Source organism: Lolium perenne, chromosome 6 (assembly GCF_019359855.2).
Source record: "Lolium perenne isolate Kyuss_39 chromosome 6, Kyuss_2.0, whole genome shotgun sequence".
NCBI lineage: Eukaryota > Viridiplantae > Streptophyta > Magnoliopsida > Poales > Poaceae > Lolium > Lolium perenne.
In genome coordinates this window covers 232856870-232883899 of record NC_067249.2, presented here as the reverse complement: position 1 = coordinate 232883899, position 27030 = coordinate 232856870, and the positions used below count along the sequence as shown (strand labels likewise).

General features: G+C 44.9%; 1 protein-coding gene across 1 annotated transcript; it reads right to left on the bottom strand.

The window, feature by feature from the left end:
* Positions 1-481: 481 nt before the first annotated feature.
* LOC127306000 (1-aminocyclopropane-1-carboxylate oxidase 1) lies at positions 482-2568 on the bottom strand. Its single transcript, XM_051336602.2, has 3 exons — positions 2333-2568; positions 1988-2217; positions 482-1377 (listed from the first exon to the last, which is right to left on the bottom strand). Exons 1-3 carry the CDS (start codon positions 2459-2461, stop codon positions 741-743), a joined length of 996 nt encoding a protein of 331 aa, XP_051192562.1. The 5' UTR covers positions 2462-2568; the 3' UTR covers positions 482-740.
* Positions 2569-27030: the final 24462 nt, after the last annotated feature.

The window sequence follows — 27030 nt, the reverse complement described above, 5'->3', positions numbered from 1 at the left end:
GTCGCGGGTCGTAATACGGCCCGCGACAAAAGGGCGCGACAAAAGGCCCTGCCCGCTCCACATGGTTTCGGGGCGACGTGGCTAGGCCATTTGTCGCGGGTGCAGGCGCGCCCGCGACAAAAGGCTCCCATGGAAGCCCTGTTTTCCACTAGTGCGGAGAGAAGAACATGTTCCAGGAACTTTTGCAAAAGTGCATTTCCTTTCTTAGATCTAATCTAAAGTGATGTTTTCAGTTCTGGTTTTTGCTGCCTTTTAGTGAACGTTTTGCCTCCAGGATAGGCTGTAAGGGTTAAACTGACGTATGTAAAAAACTTGGTTTCATTTCTGTGAAATGGAACAGGGCAGAGACGCCTTTCATCTAAAAAAACTGATCAGGCGGTGGCGATGGGCGCGGTGTCCGACTTCATGGCCTCGAAGCGTGGCTCCTTGGCCTCGAACTTGTGTTGAACGTACAGGATCATTTATTTTATAGTCGGTCTCGTTGAGTTAATCTCGAGCGGCTCAGTATTTAGGAACATGCACAGCCGTAGTTGCCATGCTTACACACTGTTACTACATTGCTTCACTTCACACGGTAACGCACGTCAGCACCCCTGCACGCACATGCATAGGGTGATGCCAACGAGCGAAAACCATTGCATAGACACAGCATATCTGCGGTACCAATATTGCTACGGTACACACCACATCCATCTGAAAAATACTTTTATCTGGATCCTGGTACACCGGCCGGTCACCGATCAGGCGGTGGCGATGGGCGCGGCGGCCGACTTCATGGCCTCGAAGCGTGGCTCCTTGGCCTCGAACTTGTGTTGAACGTACAGGTTCATGTAGTCCTCGAACACAAACCGCGGGTACCCGGGCCCGCTGCCCTCGCCGCCCTCGTTCTCCTCCGTGGCGCCATCGCCGACGAGCGCCGGCGCCGGGAAGATGACGGCGTCGGCTCCGGGGTTGTAGAAGGACGCAATGGACATGCGGTTGCCGTCGGGGCGGGTGAGCACGCGGTGCATCACGCTCTTGTACCGCCCGTTGGTGATCACCTCCAGCTGGTCGCCGATGTTGACGACGATGGCGTGACGCATGGGCGGCACGTCGACCCAGGCGCCGTCTTTCAGCAGCTGGAGGCCGCTCACCTGGTCGTCCTGGAAGAGAAGGATCACGCCGCCGGCGTCGGTGTGCGCGCGGAGGCCGTCGACGAGGTCTGGCCGCGGGCACGGCGGGTAGCTGCTCACCTTGGTGCCGAACGTCGGGGCGCCCTGGGAGCCCGCGAAGGCCCGCTTGAGGTAGCCCTTCTCCAGGCCCAGGTTCTCGCACATCAGGTCCATGACGCGCTCCGCCAGCTTCTCAATCTCCGACGCGAATTCCTTCATCACTTGCCTGCAGCGACAATACAGAAAAAGCAGTTTGATTACGAATCTGTGTTTATTCACCAACAAGTGTCACTAGCTTAAATGCAGGTGATTCGAATCGTGTTAGTTACTGCTGCTTATCTTGATTCTGATGTGCGCACATGCATCTCATGTTCATGTGCTGCTGTTTCTCCGAAGTATTCGACAGAAATGACAGTATAGAGGTGATTCACGGTGCAAAAATCGGGAATTTCTTTCGACAGATTTGCTGGGTTCAGAACATGCAGTGAGAGTATATTTGCGCAGTAACATTCTGTAATCGGAGCTCAGGTGTTCACGCGAGTACAGAATGTTCGGTCAGGCTTAACAATAGGCTGCCTCGTCAGACTTGCTATAAAGAGGAAAAACAAAGTCCAAAGCTACAAATTGGAGTTGAATTATAGGCCAGAATCTGCCGATTAAATAACTATAATAATCATCTCGGTGCCTTTTCAAATGATTAATTTCCGTCAAAGCTGATGCTATCAGGTTGCGCATCTGCTTTTCTTCAGAAGCCAATAGGAGAACCACCAGTCTAATGAAAGTACCGATATCAAATTGCATTTAATTAACTAATGGCGCGTATATGTGGTGTTTACCTGTAATGGTCGTCGAGGTCGGGCAGGTCGGCGAGGTTGGATGCGGGGAGGTGGCGGACGAAGAAGGTGCTCTCCCAGTCAACGTCCCTCACGTCGGCGCCCTTCTCGCCAGCTTCCAGCGTCCTGGCCGCGAACTCCTTGAACTTGTTCTCCCTGATGTTCTCGTAGTGGGCCTTGCTCACCCGCTCCACCTCGTCCATCAGCTCGTGCGATATGCCATGGTTCAGAAGCTGAACACACCATATGCCCATGATTAATCACATGAAGAATCTAATGCATGTTTCCAAAAGGAAATTTATCACCAATCATTCTGCAATTCAATATGTGTGTCTGAGGAAGTGGCACCTCGAAGAAGCCCCAGTTCTCGCAGGCGTCGCGGATGACCTCCATGGCCGCGCCCCTCTCCTCCGTCTCCAGCTTCTCCATGTTGATCACCGGGAAGCTCAACGAAGCAGCAGGACTAGCAGTTGCCATATCGCTCTGATCTCTCTCCCTCTTGCTATCTGATCTGAGGTGTGAGTGCTTTGTTCTGCTATTTGCTGGGTAGCTTAAGCCGCCGAGTGTGAGTGCACTATGAAGCCGGCGTCGATCCCCAATTTATAGGCGCGAGAAGGCCAGCGCTTAACTGGAGTATGAGTCATATGACTTAGCCGCTACGTACGAGATTACGTCGACACAGATTAATTTGCTCAAATGGAATATGGAAAAGCAGTCTGGACCTGTAGCTAATTGTAAAGCGTGCACATTACATTCCCTAGATGGTTAGCTAATCGAATCAGTGTGCGCGCCGCAACTTCCTGTGGGTTACTGGCCGGACATGCTAAACTAATTGGTTCTCTGCGAGAATATTGCTTCTTGCAATAGCTGTTGATGTATGCCTGATTGAGACCGATCAGTACAGTATAATAGTAGTAGCTATATCATGATAAGACTGATAGTCTATGTTGCATGTATTCTATATACCTAACCTAGCTTGAACTGATATCTATGGCGTACGGATCGAGTTGTCCCTTACTTTATAGCTTGATGCTGACAAAGGTTAGGCGTAATACACCTGACCCTGCCACATATAGTGTGATTTGGCTGTCAACAATAGCATTGCTCTCGATCATAGCTAGGGAGCATGTCATGCCATCTAGCCATCCAAAGCTCACTAGTGGTAATTGACGAGGTTACCTGATCTAGCTACACAAGTAACAGTATTGCAGAAACAGTACAGTATGTAGTGCACTTATTGTCCTGACTCCTGTATAGCCAATGGACTTAAAGAGGGAACATGAGTATCAAATCCTGTGTATCTGCATGGTACTTCTCAGCTGGACCACCATGGCCAGACCCAGACCCCGGCCCAGATCGATCTCGATGGACAGATCGAGCGTATCATCGTGTCACCTCTCCGTCAGAGTAGGGGCCGGCCGGGTTAAAGTTCCGGTCTCAAATCACTGGCATTGACGACGTGAAAAATAATCTCCTGTTGATAGCGCACCCTTGCGAACTTTTACATCCTGACTACTCACTCAGTTCCATAATTTTTCTCGCAAATTTAGATGTATTTATTCATAAGGTATGCGATACATCTAAATTTACGATAAGAGTAGCTCGTAATGGCATGCAGGACCGACAGGTACTGATTTGAGTGCACAAGAGGAGCTGCTTTTCGATCCCCTTGTCGAGCCTATTTTAGGCTCGCCAGGACAAGTGAGCGTGGCTAACATTGTACTTCCTCTCGAGAACCAAATTGAAAGCTAGCTTTCACGTACGAGAGAAATACTCACGCTTTAGTGGTCCCTTTGGCACTAAATAGTTGCCACAAATTTAGGTAAATGTAGGCTAAAATTTATCTAGGCTTATTGAACCTGCGACAAGTGCTCAAGTGATCGTGAATAATGTTACACTTAGGTAAAACAAGCTGGTCAATACATAGTAGTGCACACGATGGAAACATATGGTTCATAGATACTTCCTATGTTCCAAGATAATTAAAATTAAAATTTCATTCTGACTTACATTTCTAAGTTTGACCATGCTTATCGAGAAATATGCTGATATCAATCTACAATGTAAAATCTATATGATACGGAAATATACTTTATAATAAATCTAATATCACTACCCGTGAAAACTAAGTAGTGACGAGGATGGATAAAACATTGTCACTACTAAACTAAGTATGATACGTTAACTTTACCAGTGGCGGGTGCCTTGTTCGTCACGAATGGGCCTTTTGAGCCCATGACTAGCAGGCTATTATGCGGTAGTGTAAAACTAAATGGGTATTCTAGATGTTTTTTTTTTGAATTTTGGACAAACTTAAATTAGTTTGACACAATACAAAACTAGAAATTCATCATTCTAAAACATAGAGTGTAAAACATAAGAAACTTTAATTTTATCGTGATTAATCTTCTTGAGCACAACGGCGTGGCCAAGTCAACCTTCGGAACAGCTTGAGTAACTTGTGGTTAGAGCTTGTGCCATTGCCTTGATCAAAATCTTCTTTCCTCCCGAAGATAGCTGGTGCTGACGTTAGTAAACTAGACATTTACACGAATTTTCTTATTGAGTTTTAGATCTACCTTTTCCTTTCTTCCTTGAGGAACCAACAACCATATATTCTTAGGATTACAAGTTGATTGACACACACCAATAATCTCCACTTATAGTGCATATGTCCTTCTAGGAAGTTGTCACACCGAAAAAGCTAAGATGGAGTACTTGGATGGTTCGATAAGTTGTCCTATTGATCTTGCATGCCTAAGTACTACATCTTTAACAATTGTAGATTTATATATAGACATCCATGCAAAAGAAGAGAACAAAGTATCACCCACAAGCAAACGATGAAAACCCCATTACGGGATACCTTAACATGATCTGAACCATTATCATAAACAATATGGTGTAGAAGGCGAGAAAGGTTAGTGTCAAGGACAAATAAAACTAAATATGGAAACTAATGGATCAGCTCGCCCGTGGGAGTGAGTATGAATCTAGCAGCATTTAATTTTCTGTCAGACAAACCACATAGTATTAGTACAGTAATTGTTGCTCAAAACCATGTCTTAATGATAAAAAAAAAACGCATTATATTTTCAGATGTAAGGAGTACTTCATTTTCTCGGGGCAATGATACAAAAGTTTGTAGTACAATATATTAAACAATTGTCCATCTAAGTCGGCTAAGATTTTTCTTATATTGATTGAAGTCAGTTTTGGAATGTACAAGTTCAGATTAGTGAAAACTTACACCTCTTCACGAGGTTACACACTTACACTTCTTAATATTATAAAAGTGCACCTTTTGGAAGTCGACTTAGACGCAAGAAAATCCAAAGCCACCTTAATATCGAAACCCTCAAATACAATATTTTCTACATGAAGTAGTACACAAGTTGCAATCAATCGAGATTGAAGTTCTATTGTGCAGTCAGCTGGCAGCTACAAGTTGTGCATTGGCTGCATGCATGACTAGCTCATGGCTGAAGTTAGAAAAGCAAAAGATATAGGTACTAGCATGTTTCGCTGAAACATTCTTTCCCCGCTGGAGCTATATACACGGCGTTGTGTCTTGTGTCAAAAGGTTGCGAGTACGTTTGGTTGCAGATGAAATTCTTGTTCTTAGTAGTGCACAGCTTGCTTGGCAACAAGCTCCTTCCTAAAAATGAAGTACTTTGAATACAAGGAACTCACAAGCCACAAGTAGAGATGGGCAAGTTGCCTAGCTTAGGTGGGTAGCCAATGCATATGCTAAAAATGTAGCCACTGGGGATAATAATATTGGCCACGAGGAAGGCACCAGATCAGATAGCATCGCTTGCATAATACACTCACCAAGCACCAGCAATAGTTTGCAGCTTACTTTTATCTAATAACGAATCATGGTAGTATCCCCCGCAAAAAAAAAAAAAAAAAAAATCATGGTAGTATAAGGTCTCGAATTCAAATTCTGTCTCAAACGCGCGTTTAATTTTTTCTCGAAATGGGGTGAGCCCCGGCCTCTGGGTTGATGCACATAGCCTTTTATTAAGAAACTGAATATTCAAAGTTTACAATTCAAGGATCAACGAGGGTCGATACAAAAATCAACTACCAAAAAAGAGAAAACTGCTAAGCAATCTAGACATCATGTAATCTCTTAATAGGCCGCCAGGTAACCAGGTTGAAAATATCCTGTGCAACCATTCGAATGCGGTTGCATCCAGAAACCATGCACTCCCACTGGTCCTCCGAAAGCAGGAAACGCCAAAGCTGGATCCAGTGAACCATAGTGTGGATAATCTGCAAGAAATTAGTAGATTACTTTCTATTAAAAACAATATCATTTTTGCAATTCTAAATTGACCAACATAAAGCCGAAACACCAATGTGAATCCTACCTTTATCAGTTTTATCAGTTCCATTAAGCCAATTCTCAAACATATTTATGATATTGGATGGAGGCGGAATATTATATGCAGCAAAAACCACTCGTCAAATAAGCCTAACAAAAGGACAGGAAATAAACTAATGTTCAACTGATTCCTCTGCGTCACAGAAATAGCATTTCGTACTTCCATTCCGATTTTTCTTTGCTAGATTATCACGGATCAAGAGGACTTTCTTACTAAGGAACCACATAAAGATTTTAATTTTTAGTGGGATTTTAATTTTCCAAAGATATTTTCGAAGATATCTTGTATTCCCATTTAATATATCACCATACATAGATTTAACAGTGAATTTTCCTGAAAATGTTAGGTTCCAAACAAACTTATCTTGATCACCATTTAAATTTATCTCCATTAATCTTTGGCATAGATGTACCCATTGATCCTATTTATCACCAATCAGCCTTCTCCGAAAATCAATATTTAACGGAGTTGAACTCATAACATTTGTCACCGTATCATGCTTAAGATGTACTATGTTGTATAGTTGGGGATACTGAGATGCAAGAGTCTGATCACCTAACCATCTATCTTCCCAAAATCGCACTCCTTCTCCGGATCCTACCTCAAATTTTCCTCAACTAAATAATTCCCCTTTAACGCACGTTTAATATAAAATAGTTGCATCTAATATGGATCCCACGTCTAAGGTCTTCATGTACGTACCATAGGGATCTATCAACCTCCCAGCACACTTGTATACAAAACATGGGGACACACGTAAGTTTTGGCGGGATTTCGACCCTCCGAAGAGCAAGGATCACGCGAAACCCTATGTCGTTGACCCCACGGTCTAGACCTTTGACCCGATCCCAATGACGGTGTCCGAGTGGGTTTATGCCTTCACATTTGTGTTTAGTTAAACATATAGGAGTTCCCTCTATATGTCGAGAACCTTTCTAAGTGTCAGTGCATGTCCATGAAGCGGGTCACACCGGGGGATAAATATTGGACATATCAACCTGACATATCAACCTCCCACCATACTTGTACACGTAACATAGGGACACATGAAAGTTTGGGTGAGGGGGGGCTATTCCGACACTGAAGAGCGGAACCCATCGAAAACATATGTCGTTGACCGCACGATCTACCTCTTTGATAGGTTCGCAAGGACGGTGTCCTAGTGAGGATTTTTCCTTCCTTTTTTTTTTGCTTAGGTCATAGAAACATGTAGTAACAAGGATAACACAAAAAAACATTCAAATGTAAACATAACTAAACCATGGGAAATAAAAGTGGTAATGTGTAAAAAAGTGGAAAAAATCTTTGCCAATGGCAATGTCGTCGACACAACTTAAGGAGAGATGCCAACGACAATGCATCTAACATCCTGAGGCACATGTTCTTGTGTGGATTGTCACCGCGACATGTGGGATGCACGTTGCCGATAACAACGTGAAGCCGACAGTGGTTGTTGGTGTAGCTCTACATGTGCCGATGGCCAATCTATGCTGACGGTGGCCGGCGGCACATGTAGTGCTACTCTGACGGCCTTCGCATTCCGACGGTTTTTTGCACACCGTAGGCATCCAGACCTTGTGCCGACAACTCTAACAAATAACCGTCGGCGTAGCTTCTGGCTGTTGGCGTCTTACCGTTTTCCTGAAGTACGTCCACATCCTATACGTGAGAAGTGTTAAAATATGTTGCCTTGCCTTTTCCAACCATTTGGATCTTTGGAAAACTTGAAACTACGTACTTTATAATAGAGTATCGATTTAGCTATGTAGCTACTGTTTGTCGGTTCATGAATGTTCGAAGTGGAGGAGCAAGGGCATGGCAGGCCGCAAATGGACGTGTGTCGCCTCAGATCGGTTGATCGATCAGGATTCAGGACCTACACCAGCCGGGTGGAGCTGCCGATCGATGGATCGATGGAGACACGGGCGGGGGAACTGGTCGAGAACAAGTGGCGCCTGCACCGTCGCGGCGTCAAGTATGGATCAACGTTGCCGGCCGTTGGCATATGTCTGGTTTGGATGGTATTTAGAGTGGACACGTCTCGGTGGCTAGACGAGCACCCAGTAGCAGGCAGTGAGCTGGCCGATGGGACGGGCGAGCTAGCCCCGGCCGCTTTGGAGTTTGGACTAGCTAGCTAGCGTAGTGGCCTATTGGGGAGTGGTGCGCGCACCAGGTGTTCCCGTCCGCTACTCGTATCTCTAGTGATACCACACCTTATTTAATATTATGGTATCACTTTTTAAAATTCAAATGTTAAAAAATTAAAACTAAAATTTTGGGTGTTCACAAGATGCGTGTCTACATACCCTATAACTTTCATAACCAAATTTAAAATATTCTAAGAGAAAGAAAATGAGAAATCAAGCATAAGTAGTGTCATAAAAACACAAAATAACACTATTTACATAGCATTTGTCTTTTTTGTTTCTCTTGGTGTATTTTAAATTTGGCTGTGAAAAATCTAGAGAATGTAAGCACACATCTTGTTAATTAACAACTACAACATATTTGCTTCAAAAAAAATTAACACTTACAATTTAAATTTTGTGAAGTGATATCATGGTATCATGTGAGGTGTGGTATCACTAGATATTTTCCCCGTGTGGACACTAAATTTAGCTTGGCCGCTTTACTTATCCGTTTCGGTCCAGGGGCTGCCCAGCGCTCGATGTAAAAGTTTTTTCTTGATAAATTTTGTTGATAAGAAAATGTGATTTACATAGTTAAAACGTAAAAATACGTAGAATTTTAAAAAGGCCCTCCAAGGCCTCCAAACCCTAGTGCACTAATCGTCGTCACTGGGAAGAAGGGTCAAGTCGACGATCATCAACATATCCTAGGGCAAGTTGGGCGCCTGCGTATCCATGGGGATCACCGGTGGAGGAGGAGAAGTGGCCCACTGATCCCATGATGAGGGCGGGGGGTTATGCGGTTGAGGCATGCAAGGCCAGCCTGACTACCTCCTCCTTGGAGACACCTGCCGGCATGTGAGCACTAGCATACCGGGGTTGCGGCTACTCTGGCAGCTGGGAGATCAAGATGGTGAGCCTCATCGCCTTCTATTCGTCCAGATCGTTCAGCTGGGCGGGTAACTGATGGGTTCGTAGCATGGAAAACAAAAAATTCTACCGTGAACATGAACAAAAACCAAGATCCAATCTACGAAGAAGCAAGATCTAATCTATGAATATCGAAGCAACGAGATGTATGAGAGACTAACCCTCGAAGATCCAAAGCCTTACGAGATTAGATCCTTTTGTTGATGTAGTCGTTCGTCCCGTGATGCAATCCGGCAGCACCTTTCGTACTCGGTCGTGCGTACGGTGTCGATGAAGTCCGTCCTCTCCCCGTTCCAGCAGGCAGCGGAGGTGTGGTAGATCCCCTCGAAATCCCAGCAGCACGACGGCGTGGTGGTGGTGGTGGAGGAGAAAAGCTGCAGGGCTTCGCCAAGCCGGAGCAGACTAGCGGTGGAGGAGAGAGATCGGCGGCTAGGGTTTTTGGGAGAGGGGACCTTTGGCTGGCCCCACCTTTGTCCTTGCACCAAGAAGGGGGGAGGAGATAAACCTCTCCCCAAACCTTTATCTCTTATTTAAACCATTCAAATCTAGAGGTAGATCTTATCTCTAATTTAAATCACTTAAATCCTATCTCTAAGGGGCTGGCCGACTTGGGCCTACATGTCAGAGTGTGCCTGGCCCACTAGGCCATGTAGCACTCATGTGGCCCCTCCTGGGGTGGTGGGTCCACCGGTGGCCCTCTACAACCTTCTAGAAGCTCCGGTCAAAACACCGAAACTTTTCCCGAACCCTGGAAGATGACTTCCATTATATGAATCTTATTCTCCGGACCATTCCAGACCTCCTCGTGATATCCTGGGTCCCATCCGAGACTCCGAACAAACTTCGGTCTCCATCTCATATTCTGAATCTACTTATACGACATCGAACCTTAAGAGCGTCACCCTACGGTTCGTGAACTATGCGGACATGATCGAGACTCCTCTCCGACGAGTAACCAATAGCGGGACCTAGATATCCATAATGGCTCCCACACATTCAGCGAGAACTTAGTGATCTATTGAACCATTTGCATACGATACCGATTCCCTTTGTCACGCGATACTTTACATGTTAGAGGTTCGATCATCAGTATCTCCATACCTATTTCAACCTCATTTTCAACAAGTACTCTTTACTCGTACCGTGGTATGTCATCTCTTGTGATCTTGTCACATTCTTGCAAGCTAATTAGACGACATTCCACCGAGAGGGCCCAGAGTATATCTATCCGTCATCGGGATGGACAAATCCCACTCTTAATCCATATGGCTCAACTCATACTTTTCGAATACTCAATCCCATCTTTATAACCACCCATTTACGCAATGACGTTTGATGTAATCAAACTATCCTTCCGGTGTAAGTGATTCACATGATCTCATGGTCGAAGGACTAGGTAACTATGTATCGAAAGCTTATAGCAAGATGAACTTAATGACTTGATCTTATGCTACGCTTATTTGGGTGTGTGTCCATTATATCATTCACCCAATGACATAACCTTGTTATTAACAACATCCAATGTTCATGATCACGAAACCATGATCATCTATTAATCAACAAGCTAGTTATACAAGAGGCTTACTATGGACTCCTTGTTGTTTACATAACACACATGTATCAATGTTTCAGTTAATATAATTATAGCATGGGATGCTGATAACGCGTGAAGCACACGTCCGTTTGGGAACCTGATGGCGTGTATTTCACACGTTCGTTGGGCAACCCCAAGAGGAAGGTATGATGCGCACAGCAGCAAGTTTTCCCTCAGAAAGAAACCAAGGTTTATCGAACCAGGAGGAGCCAAGAAGCACGTTGAAGGTTGATGGCGGCGGGATGTAGTGCGGCGCAACACCAGAGATTCCGGCGCCAACGTGGAACCTGCACAACACAACCAAAGTACTTTGCCCCAACGAAACAGTGAGGTTGTCAATCTCACCGGCTTGCTGTAACAAAGGATTAACCGTATTGTGTGGAAGATGATTGTTTGCAGAAAACAGTAGAACAATATTGCAGTAGATGGGTGTATTTCAAGAAAGAGAATTGGACCGGGGTCCACAGTTCACTAGAGGTGTCTCTCCCATAAGACGAACAGCATGTTGGGTGAACAAATTACAGTTGGGCAATTGACAAATAAAGAGAGCATGACCATGCACATACATATCATGATGAGTATAGTGAGATTTAATTGGGCATTACGACAAAGTACATAGACCGTCATCCAACTGCATCTATGCCTAAAAAGTCCACCTTCAGGTTATCATCCGAACCCCTCCGTATTAAGTTGCTAACAACAGACAATTGCATTAAGTATTGCGCGTAATGTAACTAGTGACTACATCCTTGAACATAGCACTAATGTTTTATCCCTAGTGGCAACAGCACATCCATAACCTTAGTGGTTCTTGTCACTCCTCCAGATTCACAGAGGCATGAACCCACTATCGAGCATAAATACTCCCTCTTGGAGTTACTAGCATCAACTTGGCCAGAGCATCTACTAATAACGGAGAGCATGCAAGATCATAAACAACACATAAGCATAGCTTTGATAATCAACATAACAAGTATTCTCTATTCATCGGATCCCAACAAACGCAACATATAGAATTACAGATAGATGATCTTGATCATGTTAGGCAGCTCACAAGATCCGACAATGATAGCACAATGGGGAGAAGACAACCATCTAGCTACTGCTATGGACCCATAGTCCAGGGGTAGACTACTCACACATCACACCGGAGGCGACCATGGCGGCGTAGAGTCCTCCGGGAGATGATTCCCCTCTCCGGCAGGGTGCCGGAGGCGATCTCCTAGATCCCCCGAGATGGGATCGGCGGCGGCGGCGTCTCTGGAAGGTTTTCCGTATCGTGGTTCTCGGTACTGGGGTTTTCGTCACGGAGACTTTTTATAGGCGAAAGGGCAGGTCAAGAGGCGGCACGGGGGCCCCACACCACAGGGCCGCGCGGCCAAGGGGGGGGGGCGCCGCCCTATAGTGTGGCCCCTCCGTGGCTCCTCTTCGTCTCTCCTTCGGACTTCTGGAAGCTTCGTGAGAAAATAGGCCCCTGGGCTTTGATTTCGTCCAATTCCGAGAATATTTCCTTACTAGGATTTCTGAAACCAAAAACAGCAGAAAACAAAGAATCGGCACTTCGGCATCTTGTTAATAGGTTAGTTCCAGAAAATGCACGAATATGACATAAAGTGTGCATAAAACATGTAGATAACATCAATAATGTGGCATGGAACATAAGAAATTATCGATACGTCGGAGACGTATCAGAACCCCAAGTGGAAGGTGTGATGCGTATAGCAGCAAGTTTCCCTCAGAATGAAACCAAGATTGACGAACCAGTAGGAGATGAAGGCCACGTGAAGGTTGTTGGTGAAGGAGTGTAGTCCGGCGCAACACCAGGGATTCCGGCGCCAACGTGGAACCTGCACAACACAATCACAATACTTTGCCCCAACTTAACAGTGAGGTTGTCAATCTCACCGGCTTGCTGTAAACAAAGGATTAAATGTTTGGTGTGGAGAATGATGTTTGTTTGCAAAGAACATTAGAGAACAATGATTGCAGTAGATTGTATTCATATGTAAAAGAATGGACAGGGATCCACAGTTCACTAGTGGTGTCTCTCCCATAAGATAAATAGCATGTTGGGTGAACAAATTACAGTTGGGCAATTGACAAATAGAGATGCATACATATCATGATGATTACTATGAGATTTAATCAGGGCATTACGACAAAGTACATAGACCGCTATCCAGCATGCATCTATGCCTAAAAAGTCCACCTTCGGGTTAGCATCCGCACCCCTTCCAGTATTAAGTTGCAAACAATAGACAATTGCATTAAGTATGGTGCGTAATGTAATCAACACAAATATCCTTAGACAAAGCATTGATGTTTTATCCCTAGTGGCAACAGCACATCCACAACCATAGAACTTTCTGTCACTGTCCCAGATTCAATGGAGGCATGAACCCACTATCGAGCATAAATACTCCCTCTTTGAGTCACAAGTATCAACTTGGCCAGAGCCTCTACTAGCAACGGAGAGCATGCAAGAACATAAATAACATATATATGATAGATTGATAATCAACTTGACATAGTATTCAATATTCATCGGATCCCAACAAACGCAACATGTACCATTACAAATAGATGATCTTGATCATGATAGGCAGCTCACAAGATCTAACATGATAGCACAATGAGGAGAAGACAACCATCTAGCTACTGCTATGGACCCATAGTCCAAGGATGAACTACTCACGCATCAATTCGGAGGCGGGTATGGTGATGTAGAGCCCTCCGGTGATGATTCCCCTCTCCGGCAGGGTGCCGGAGGCGATCTCCTGAATCCCCCGAGATGGGATTGGCGGCGGCGGCGTCTCTGGAACTTTTTCCGTATCGTGGCTCTCGGTAATAGGGTTTTCGCGATGGAGAGTTTAAGTAGGCGGAAGGGCAGAGTCGGGGGGCGCTCGAGGGACCCACACCATAGGCCGGCGCGGGCCCCATGCTGGCCGCGCCGCCCTATGGTGTGGCCACCTCGTGGCCCCACTTCGTATCTCCTTCGGTCTTCTGGAAACTCCGTGGAAAAATAAGACCCTAGGCGTTAATTTCGTCCAATTCCGAGAATATTTCCTGTAGGATTTCTGAAACCAAAAACAGCACAAAACAGGAACTGGCGCTTCGGCATCTCGTTAATAGGTTAGTGCCAGAAAATGCATATAAATGATGTAAAGTGTGTATAAAACATGTGAGTATTGTCATAAAACTAGCATGGAACATAAAAAATTATAGATACGTTTGAGACGTCTCAGATGCAAACATTTATCATAAACATAAAGATATAATAATAACCATTTTATTATTGCCTCTTTGGCATATCTCCAACAGTAGCTGGTCTAGCGTGCCCTCTGTCTTGGCCTTCTCCACCATGCAGACAACGGTAGCCTTGGTAGTCATTGGTATCATCCCGGGGTTCCTTCCCCGAGATTTCCTCGCCGTAGAAGATCTTCCTCTCGGGCTCTAGCAGCTCCCCCGCGACCTCTATATTCACGTCCGCTAACGGGGGATGGCCGTAGACGAATTGGTCGTCACCGAGGAAGCCTGAGAGGCGCCTCAGGTCGAACTCGATGAGGGAGAAGTGGCCCCACATGGCCGAGTTGGCGTCGTATGTGGGATAGACCAGGAGATCCGGAGGAAGAAGGCTCCGCCGGTAAGCAATCTCACGACGCTGCTCCGCCCTGGCATTGCACCGGCAGCATGGGAACCCTCCAATGGCTAAGGAGCCAGCCCTCGAGCAAGTGGACATTATCCCAGCCCACGCATTGGGGTTCTACTCTTGTAGATCGCCCACGCCACCGAGTTAAGGACGTACACGCGGTTGCGTGGCTTTCTCGGCTTCCACCGCAAGACAACCCGACCTCCTCATCGTGCTTCTTCGGCTTCCTCCATGGAAACGTCTTTATCCCCATGGCGTCTTCTCGAAGCTACCGACGTGCTGGGAAACAGGTAGGGCGGGGTGTGAGGCGATGTCAAGGCGTTCCCAGTGCCCTTATAAGGACAAGGGAGCAACGACCTTCAACAACGATGTGAAACTCCAAGTGTGTGCCATTGATGGCGGCGTAGAAGCCTAGTCGCCGCCCGCCAGTGCTGGTGCGGCCGTGGAAGTAGAAGTCAGCGATGCGGTTTCCGCATGCGTGGAAGTGGTGAAGGCCGCTCACCCACCGCCAGGTGGGCACAAGGCGGGAGGGCGCGGACACGCGATGCGTCTTTGTCGCATCCGTGCCAACCCCATAACTAGTCCAAATTTGAGCCAACAATGCGTCGAGATGGATGATGGATAGGTCAATCAGTTTGCATCATACCATTGCACTAGGTTTTACCCATTTTTTGTTAATTTGCGCGTTTGGTCCATTTGCATCGGACACCTGGAGATGCCCCTGATGGAACCATGCATTGCATTGCAAAAGTCTTTGGCCGGTAAAAGCTATGCATGCATGACTATTTCGTGCAAGTATTGTTTGTCGCTGGTGACTTCGATCGAATCCACATTGAGCGCTGCTATACGTACGACATATTTCGTCCGATACCTGTACGACGCAAGGAGGCAGCGAGCTTCCCACACGCGAGGCAGGCAACGGAAGCAAGAATTGACTGGGTTTGTGTTTGGGCCGGGACTAGGAACTTGTGATAAGACCCGGTAATCATTTCTTTTTACAAAAGCAGCTATGTCTTAGGGTATCTTCGATGGGCCGACGCAAACAAACACTGGCAATCGTTTGCATCCGTCGTGATCGAAAATACGTTTAGGCTTTGCTCCAGCGGAACGACGCAAAGTGACCGGGCCATCCGTAGCGACGCAAACCTGACCCAATATGCGCCAGGTTTGCATCTCCGCGGTCGCGCCAATTGTCCACCAAAACTTATGTAGAACCTGTGCGTCAGTGGCAGGGAAATTTTTAGGTAAGTTTTTTGCACAAAGCACTAATCATCCATTGAAAGACCAATTTTTTCCTACTTGTCTACCCAATTTAAATATAAAATATCCATAAAATAGAACAGTTGCCTCCGCCCACGCCCCGTTCTAGACTAGGTGACCTACCGCACCCCGCTCTAAATTCCAGCTATGTCGGGCCGCGAGCAGAAAGGAGTGACAACGTCGCCTCTAGGCCATCCCCGCTACACAGGGACGCTGCAGGGACGAGGGGCGGAGCTAAAACCCGCGTCACGCTAGGTTGGCCAACATAGTCGGTGATGCAGAGGCATGCACACGAGGTTTAACCCATCGTCTATCTCTGGTCCGTGAGCCGGTGCCCCAACTGCGGGCTACCCATGGCCACGCTGCTCTCCTCGTCCCGAAGGTGGAGGTGAATGAGGAAGAAGATGAGGTGACGGCGCTCCTCCACCAACAACACCTCACTGCAAACAACGACGATCCTGAAGACATGCCAAGGGTACAACATCGCCTTCATGTCGTCGTTGAACGACCACAAGGCCTGGGAGGGGAACATCGAGGACATGATCACCATGTCGATCTGCGAGAGCGGCAGGACACTCGTCGACCTGGCGCGCGACGACGACAGCGAAGCTGATCTCAGCGATGCGGTGAAAGACGGGCCCACTGACTAGGACTACAACTTCTTCCAGGGCTACCAGACGCCATTAGTTTATTTTATGTTTAAATTTGGTCAAATTTCATTCAAAACATTGTAATATATAACAATTTTGGATGAATTAGAGTGTTTTTGGTAAAATTTAAATTTCTTAAAGTCTTGTTAGGGTGACGCGACCGGAAACAGGCGCGTTCCAAAAGCAGCAACATGCGGCGCCATTCCCCAAGCGCTCGATCTGATGCTATTTATGTGCGGGTTTTGGGGGAGGCTGATGGAAATGCTCTAAATTAGCATTTCAAAATGGTGATCTTATGTTGTATATAATTTTTGTAGATTGAAGGAACTGGGCACTAGGTCATCGTTTGGCCTGGGCTCGGACTTGGGCATATGGTACTGGGCTGGGGATTAATTACCGTGGTGGGCCTAAAGGAAAGTTAGCAGTATGGAGAGCATCGTACAGAGTTCGTACGTCAATCGTCGTGTGTGAAGCAATTCCGATCCACATTTTTTCAAATTCCGCTTTGCTCGCGAACCCTGACTCAATTTTCCACGCGCGCATGACTAGCAGAGAAAGGGATCGATCGAGCAATCCGTACGTACGTGGAGATCTGTTTTCGCGGAACGATACAATATCACAGATCGTGCGAGCAAGAGTCAAAGATGCAGATTAGGTCGCGCGACCAGCAAAAGGCCGAAGGCATGCATACAGGATCGGCGGTACCTCAAGTCTGCCATTGCGGTTCATAGACTTCAGAAGAAGGAAACAAAGTAAAGATCTAATTATGGCGACTGCCAAAGATAGATCTTCCCTTGGAATCCACTGCAAGCAATTCCAGGAAGATCATCGATCGCAGGCCGACAAGCGCGACGTTCCTGTTTCTCCTTTAAAATTTCGGCTCGCGCGCGTGTGCTCGCAGCGTCGCCTGCGTGTAGTTGGTATGGTTATGGTATGTACTGCTGCCGTACGTCTACGGATATTAAGGCCAAATTAAGCTCTGAGAAGTAGACATCGATCTGTGTTGTCGGCAAGGTACAAGTTTTTTTTTAGATAAAGAGAATATATTAATATCAGAAGATACCAATTACACACAACCCCTGCAACAACGTCACACCCTAATGGCAGTATGGATGCACACAGCTAAAAAAGAGTAAAGAAAATTAAGAAATAAAAGTCCCGCTACAGCCTTCTAGACCTAGCAACAACAATACAACCACCACTGTGACAACACTTGAAGTACAAACTCTCCAAAAGCGACATCTCCAAGAAGGGAACAGTGCACCAGCGCCATCATCGTCCGACCAAAGGTCTGAAGTTTTCACCTTGAAGATAGTCCCCACTCTCAAAACAATGCCTCCAACAAGAACATTGTCAGGCACAACCAGTTAAGGCTAGACTTTGGGTTTTCATCCTGAGAGGTAAGACTCTGAACTTCCCCTGTTCTGCCGCCCCCACATGCATATCACTACTGCAGAGCCCGGAACGCCAAGCAGATCCCTCAGCATCACGGAGACTCGAACCTCCTTTAGCTAGTCCATCAATCCAGCCTTCATGATATTCCTTCTTCTGACTTCACCATGGAACAAAAAGTCACCTGATGTCAACACATAATAGAGCTTCACGTCGCTCCCTCCGGAACCAAACGGTCGGAAGAACATGAGTGCGCACGACCGAATACCACCCGATCCAGCAAACTGCAGGCAAAAGATGCACTGTTCCATTCGCTAGCGGAGCTTTCCGGAACTCATCTCTCCAGCCAGATCAAAGCAAACTGACCTCCGGAAGATCTTCATGCTCGCATGCGAGAAACCCAAGGACCGCCACCAAAAACAAAGCAAGATCAGCAACCCCCACGCTGCCAGTCCCACCTGCCGGATCACCAAGGAAGAGGACAGCGACGCGGATCATGCGTACCGCCGCCGAACCATTACCGGGGGCGGAGGCCGCCACCGCTCCACCGAATCCTTCATGGCTACCGATGGAGAGCCTCAGTCCCCAGCCAAGTAGTCGTGCTGCCCGGCTTCCTCCACCGGCGCTACATCACCTTCCATGGAACGCCGCCGCGGAATCCCTCTCCCCCCCTCGTCGATTCAATGGAGGGGGTGCCGCCACCACCGCCATAGCCAGGCCGGGACCAGGGCATGGCCGGGGCCAAGGCACGGGGGGCCAGGGGGTGAGGACAGCGCTGGGGTCGGGGCCGCGGCCGGTGATACGTCTCCGACGTATCGATAATTTCTTGTGTTCCATGCCACATTATTGATGTTATCTACATGTTTTATGCACACTTTATGTCATATTCGTGCATTTTCTGGAACTAACCTATTAACAAGATGCCGAAGTGCCAGTTGCTGTTTTCTGCTGTTTTTGGTTCCAGAAATCCTAGTAATGAAATATTCTCGGAATTGGACGAAATCAACGCCCAGGGTCCTATTTTGCCACGAAGCTTCCAGAAGACCGAATAGGAGACGAAGTGGGGCCACGAGGCAGCCAAACCCTAGGGCGGCGCGGCCCCTGCCTTGGCCGCGCGGCCCTATGGTGTGGGCCCCTCGTGCCGCCTCCTGACCTGCCCTTCCGCCTACTTAAAGCCTTCGTCGCGAAACCCCCAGTACCGAGAGCCACGATACGGAAAACCTTACTGAGACGCCGCCGCCAATCCCATCTCGGGGGATTCAGGAGATCGCCTCCGGCACCCTGCCGGAGAGGGGATTCATCTCCCGGAGGACTCTACGCCGCCATGGTCACATCCGGAGTGATGTGTGAGTAGTCTACCCCTGGACTATGGGTCCATAGCAGTAGCTAGATGGTTGTCTTCTCCCCATTGTGCTTCATTGTCGGATCTTGTGAGCTGCCTAACATGATCAAGATCATCTATCTGTAATTCTATATGTTGCGTTTGTTGGGATCCGATGAATAGAGAATACTTGTTATGTTGATTATCAAAGTTATGTCTATGTGTTGTTTATGATATTGCATGCTCTCCGTTACTAGTAGATGCTCTGGCCAAGTAGATGCTTGTAACTCCAAGAGGGAGTATTTATGCTCGATAGTGGGTTCATGTCTCCGTGAATCTGGGGAAGTGACAGAAATCTCTAAGATTATGGATGTGCTGTTGCCACTAGGGATAAAACATTGGTGCTATGTTCGAGGACGTAGTTACTAATTACATTACGCGCAATACTTAATGCAATTGTCTGTTGTTAGCAACTTAATACGGAGGGGTTCGGATGATAACTTTGAAGGTGGACTTTTTAGGCATAGATGCATGCTGGATAGCGGTCTATGTACTTTGTCGTAATACCCAATTAAATCTCACAATACTCATCATAATATGTATGTGCATGGTCATGCCCTCTTTATTTGTCAATTGCCCAACTGTAATTTGTTCACCCAACATGCTATTTATCTTATGGGAGAGACACCTCTAGTGAACTGTGGATCCCGGTCCAATTCTCTATACTGAAATACAATCTCGCAATATCGTTCTCTTGTTCTCTGCAAACAATCATCATCCACACTATACATCTAATCCTTTGTTACAGCAAGCCGGTGAGATTGACAACCTCGCTGTTTCATTCGGGCAAAGTACTTTGGTTGTGTTGTGCAGGTTCCACGTTGGCGCCGGAATCTCTGGTGTTGCGCCGCACTACATCCCGCCGCCATCAACCTTCAACGTGCTTCTTGGCTCCTACTGGTTCGATAAACCTTGGTTTCATACTGAGGGAAAACTTGCCGCTGTACGCATCACACCTTCCTCTTGGGGTTCCCAACGGACGCGTGCTGTACGCGTATCAAGCTCTTTTTCTGGCGCCGTTGCCGGGGAGATCAAGACACGCTGCAAGGGGAGTCTCCACTTCCCAATCTCTTTACTTTGTTTTTGTTTTGCTTAGTTTTATTTACTACTTTGTTTGCTGCACTAAATCAAAATACAAAAAAATTAGTTGCTAGTTTTACTTTATTTGCTACCTTGTTTGCTATATCAAAAACACAAAAAAAATTAGTTACTTGCATTTACCTTATCTAGTTTGCTTTATTTACTGTCTTGCACTCTATATTAAAAATACAAAAAAAAATTAGTTACTTTTGTTACCATGTCTAGCTCTGAACTTGTTACTTCTTCGTCTGAAGAATTAGTCTTCACTTTCAAACAAGGGGATGAGGAGAGTTTTAAGGATGCTTGGTCTAGAATTTTTACTTCTTATCGTAAAACTGAACCTCAAATGACTCTAAGTTTGCTCCTTAGTAATTTTTATTTTGGTCTTATGATTCGTTATAGATATGCTTTGGATGCTTTAGTGGGAGGAGATTTCCTTCATTGCAATGGGGATCAAGCTTTTAATGCCATAAAGAAGTTGGTTGCATCACATGATTCAGCTAATAACTTTGATTCAGCCCTTATTAGCATTTATAATAGATTAAACAATCTCGAGATAAGTATATCTCGCTTGGATGACAACTATCACCATGTTCGTAATCGTCTTGAACAAGTTTTAGTGAACTCTAAACCTTCATTATGGGATCCTACTATTAAAATTGTTATCGGTGATCAAACTCTTCGTGCCAACTGTGATATTATGTCTGAATTTTGCCTTATACCTGAGAGCATTTATAAATCTTTGAAACTTTGGGGAGTTGATGAAGGAGGAGAAGAAATAACTCTCATTGATAACTCTATTATAATTCCTAAGGGAATAGCCGCAGGTGTGCATACAACCATTCTTGGAAGAACAATATCCATTGATTATCTTGTTATTGAATGTGTAGGGACAGGAAAAATCACACTCGGAAGATCCCTGCTAAAACTATTGGGAGCAGTCATAGATGTGGGAGAAGGCATCCTGGATTTCACCTCTATACCGGGGGGGGGGGAATCATACATTTCCTAAATCAAAGAGAAAGAAAAACAACAAGAAAGGTAAGGGTAAAGCCCAAGGTAAGGATGATGCACCACCCTCCGATAATACTTGATACACACTTTCTGCGCCTAGCTGAAAGGCGTTAAAGAAAAGCGCTTATGGGAGACAACCCATGTTTTTACTACAGTACTTTGTTTTTATTTTGTGTCTTGGAAGTTGTTTACTACTGTAGCAACCTCTCCTTATCTTAGTTTAGTGTTTTGTTGTGCCAAGTAAAGTCTTTGATAGTAAAGTTCATACTAGATTTGGATTACTGCGCAGTTTCAGATTTCTTTGCTGTCACGAATCTGGGCTGTTTTCTCTGTAGGTAACTCAGAAAATTATGCCAATTTACGTGAGTGATCCTCAGATATGTACGCAACTTTCATTCAATTTGAGCATTTTCATTTGAGCAAGTCTGGTGCCTCGATAAAATTCGTCAATACGAACTGTTCTGTTTTGACAGATTCTGCCTTTTATTTCGCATTGCCTCTTTTGCTATGTTGGATGAATTTCTTTGATCCATGAATGTCCAGTAGCTTTATGCAATGTCCAGAAGTGTTAAGAATGATTATGTCACCTCTGAACATGTTAATTTTTATTGTCCACTAACCCTCTAATGAGTTGTTTCGAGTTTGGTGTGGAGGAAGTTTTCAAGGATCAAGAGAGGAGTATGATGCAACATGATCAAGGAGAGTGAAAGCTCTAAGCTTGGGGATGCCCCGGTGGTTCACCCCTGCATATTCTAAGAAGACTCAAGCGTCTAAGCTTGGGGATGCCCAAGGCATCCCCTTCTTCATCGACAACATTATCAGGTTCCTCCCCTGAAACTATATTTTTATTCCATCACATCTTACGTGCTTTTCTTGGAGCGTCGGTTTGTTTTTGTTTTTTTTGTTTTGTTTGAATAAAATGGATCCTAGCATTCACTTTATGGGAGAGAGACACGCTGAAAGGACACGGATGTCGCCTAGAGGGGGGGGGGGTGAATAGGCGATTTAAAACTTTTACGAGATGGGCTTAACAAATGCGGAATAAAACTAGCGTTTACTTTGTCAAGCCCAAAGCCTATATACTATGGTTCACCTATGTGCACCAACAACTTATTCTAAGCAAGAGTTCACCTATGTGCACCAACAACTTATGCTAAGCAATACAAGCAAGTATGTGATAGCAAGATATATATAACTTCAAGCACGATGGCTATCACAAGGTAAAGTGCATAAGTAAAGAGCTCGGGTATAGAGATAACCGAGGCACGCGGGAGACGATGATTTATCCCGGAGTTCACACTCTTGCGAGTGCTAATCTCCGGTGGAGAGGTGCGGTTGCTTAGTGCTCCCGAACGCCACAAGAGGCTCACCTTGAGGTGTGGTTGCTCGATGCACACCAACGCCACAAAGGCCTCACCCCAAGATGCGGTACTCACACCACACACCGAACGCCACGAAGGCGCCTCACCTAAATCTCCGGTGACCCTCGCCACAAAGGCCTAGGTCACGGTTCCACTAAGGGATTTCCTTCGAGGCGGAAACCGGGCCTTACACAAAGATTGGGGCACACATCCACAACTTAATTGGAGGCTCCCAACAAACCGCCACAAAGGCCTAGAGTCCGTCTAGGGTTCCAAGAACCCAAGAGTAACAACCTTCTTGCTTTCACCACCACGAATCACCGTGGAGAACTCAAACCGATGCACCAAATGCAATGGCAAGAACACCACAAAGATGCTCAAGTCCTTCTCTCTCAAATTCCAACAAAGCTACAAAAGCTATTGGGGGAATAAGAGAGGAAGAACAAAGGAATTCACAAAGAACACCAAGATCAAGATCTAGAGAGTTCCACTCACAAAGAGATGGATTTGATTGGTAGAAATGTAGATCTAGATCTCCTCTCTCTTTTCCCTCAAATGGGGGCAAGAATCATGGAGGGATTGAGAGATGGAGCAAGCTTCTCTAGTTCAACAATGGAGGGGAGAGAGAGTGAGAGAAGCACAGCCCAAGGAGGAAGAAGGGGGGTATTTATACCCCCCAAGAAAATCGAGCCGTTTGGGCAAAAACAGGGCCGGATATTCCGGCCCAAGTTGGGGCCGGATTATCCGGGGGCCGGATAATCCGGCCTCAGGGACAAAACCTGGACAAAATCCGGCCAAAAATCCGGCCCCTATCCAGAGCTGCTTTTCTTCCGGTCCTTAGACGATTTCGGGGGGGCCGGATATTTCCGAAATATCCGGCCCGGATAATCCGGCCCGGATATTTCTGAAAAATCCGGCCTGGCAAAACTGCAGAAACACCAAAACTAAAACGGGCATAACTTTAGCATCCGGACTCCGATTTTGATGATCTTGGGCTTGTTTTGAAGCTAGGAACAAGCTCTACAAGATCATGCAGGAAACCATCATAGTCCAACAAGGTAGGATAGAAACAAATGATGAAAGGTTTGACCTATCTAAAAAAAGACATACCGGTAAAACCTCCAATCTCGAAAATGCAACAAGTTGCCCATGCAAAAACCATTCTCAATGAACTAGAGCTTGTCATGAGAATAAGCACAAGCTCTAAAACATCACATGGATAAGATTCAAATAACAACCAAGAAAGATGATGAACCAAACTTGAAAACGCAACAAGTGATCTATGCGAAATCCGTTTTCGATGAACTAGAGCTTGTCATGAGAATAACCACAAGCTCTAAAACATCACATGGATAAGGTCCAAATAACAACCAAGAAAGATGATGCAAGGATGCAAAGGTTTGAGCTCTCTCCGAACGATACGATCGAGTTACTCACTCGAGAGCCCTCTTGATAGTACGGCAACTAAACTACAAACCGGTCTCCAACAACACTATGAGACCGGTGAGAAAGAAACCCTATCAAGAGCAAACCTTAAACTTGCGCATTCCACTTGAGCTCGATGACGACGATCTTGACCTCAACAAGATGGAACTCCTTTCTTGCTTGTGCTTGCTTGACGAAGTCTTGTGGATTGCTCCCCCATAATCCACCATGGGAGAGCTTCTTCTTCGGCGCATCTTCACATGTGGATGGCAAGACTCAAGCAAAGGACCTCTTCGAGATGGCTCATCTTGAACTTGCACTTCATTTCTTCATTCTTCATCATGTTGATGTCTTGAAGTAACTTGAGGGCTCACTTCATCTTCATCTTCAAGACATACTTGACACTTGATATCCTTCATCAATTTATTCTTATTGCAACCTTGAAGCCAACATATGGTTCAAGAATTGCCTATGGACAACTCCTACAAATATAACTCAAAGCAAACATTAGTCCATAGGGATTGTCATTAATTACCAAAACCACACATGGGGGCTCCATGCACTTTCAATCTCCCCCATTTTGGTAATTGATGACAATCTCTTTGAGAGGGTTTATATAAGGAATTTAAGTAACAAATAAGTTGAATATATAGAGCAAACTCCCCCATAATATATGCATGTGTGAATGATCTTGACTTTCATTGCATATATTGGCATTCAAAGCCTAGTGGAGTTTCCTCTAAATATTCAACTATGCAAAGCAACAAGATGCAATGCAATAAAGGCACATGCTTAAGCACAAAGCAAAGACATAACCAAATTCCCTTAAACCCTCCAAACTTCTCCCCCATTGACACCAATTTCCGAAATGGGTGAAAAATTTAGAAGGCCAATATAGTGAGATTTCCTCCATAGCGTGTGCATTTCTCATAATTTGAGTGGAATCAAATGCACATATCCAATGACGAATATTCGAAAGGAATCACACTATAGATAGGATCAAAGATTGCAAAAAGATAACAAAGTCAAGAAGCTTCAACAAATGAAGCAAGCAACCAAATGAACCACAAGGAAGATACCAAAAGAAAGATAGATATTATGATAAGATCAAGAAGATTGCTCTAAATAATATGAGGAAGCTCCCCAAGGTTTGTACACAAAACTAGACAATTTGCATTGGAGTATAAAGTGCACAAACATGGAATCATCACTCCCTTAATATCATTCAAAAACAAAAGATACCAAGTGAATCAAACTCTAATGATCACCACAAGATAGTGTTCTAAATCAAATGAGGAAGCTCCCCAAGGTACATGCATAAAATAAAATGTTGCATTTGAATACAATATGCATAACATGGAATCCTCACTCCCTCATTTAAAACACAAACATTTGTGATAGATCATAGATAGAAAAGTAAGCTAAACACTTGCAACAAACAAATAGTTGAGCAACAAGTAAGAGGCACCATAATAAAAAGGCTCAACCAAGAGGATATGTGAAAGGCATGATAAAGCATATTATAAGACTATTACAAGGATGAGCAAAAAGCATCATCATAGTCTTCAATGAATTATATTGCTTAGCATGACCAATCAACACGCAATAAATAAATAAGATATCAAAAGGAGATGTATAATCTCTTATGTGTATAAGTTTCTCTAAGTGGGCAATATCACAAAGATATTTATCCACAAAGAAACATGCACACACAAAATAGATACGCAAGAAAAATAGTATGATATCCAAGACGAAGTCATGCAATATACCAATAAGAATTTTTGCTTAATAGCATGGCCAAAGGCTCAATTTTATCTCATTGTACATTCATGAACTTCAACCACAAACAACTAAAATACATCACAAATATCAACAAGGGATAGAAGATAGTTGGGATGCATTTGAGAAAGGTAACAAGTATCACAAACGGGGATACCAAAAGAAGTAACTAAATTTGCACTTTCATCTATATTGCACATGTGAGAGCCTTGAGGAATTGATATGCAACAAAATTGCTAGATAGGCATAGTTGGGATGGATGAATCATGAGCATGATTTAAAATACTTCCCAACAAATGCACTCATCTCAAATTACTCACATTCACAATAAAGAGGTTTCATTAAGACTTTTGCAAGAAGCACAACATTTGCAAATCAAGAGATTCATGCCAAGATGGAACCATAAGGTTGGATACAAGAAAAGTATGCATGAGAAGATACTTGTTACCAAGATAGCATTGGTGTGGATGTAGTAGATATGTGTTCGTTGATCATCCTAGCTTGCCTCACGTTACCATTGAGTCACCACTTCTTTCCAAGAGTGAGACAAGCATTCAATGCATATCCATTGTACCTAACACAAAGGTAAGTACAAAATGGTCCCCAAACTAATTGGGTCCGAAGTAGTTAGACACACTACAACATATAGGACAAACTCCACAATTCTATGTGCATATAGATATGAAATTGAATTTCATGCACATCTTAGTCAAATTAGGATTTGATGGAGTTTACCCTATATATTGGATCAAAGAAAGTGACACATGCCATAAGATATACATATATTAAATATGCATGCACAATACTTTCAAGAATCCAAAGGAAGATACAATTTGGACAAAACACCAAATAAACCAAGAGACAATGGTTGTCCAAATTATATCAAAGAATCAAATCAACACAAGATAGACTCCAAAGACTTATCTCATTATAAGAAGCTAATTAAGCCTAAGCACAAAGGAATGAGATAACCAACTCCCAAGAGAGCAAGGTTCCAACAAATAAACC

Bases quoted from the DNA above. Each gene is read 5' to 3' on its own strand.
- LOC127306000 (XM_051336602.2), bottom strand. From the start codon at position 2,461: ATGGCAACTGCTAGTCCTGCTGCTTCGTTGAGCTTCCCGGTGATCAAC. The intron at 2,218-2,332 runs GTGCCACTTCCT...TGGTGTGTTCAG, and splicing joins AGAACTGGGGCTTCTTCGAG to CTTCTGAACCATGGCATATC. The intron at 1,378-1,987 runs GTAAACACCACA...TTGTCGCTGCAG, and splicing joins GACCTCGACGACCATTACAG to GCAAGTGATGAAGGAATTCG.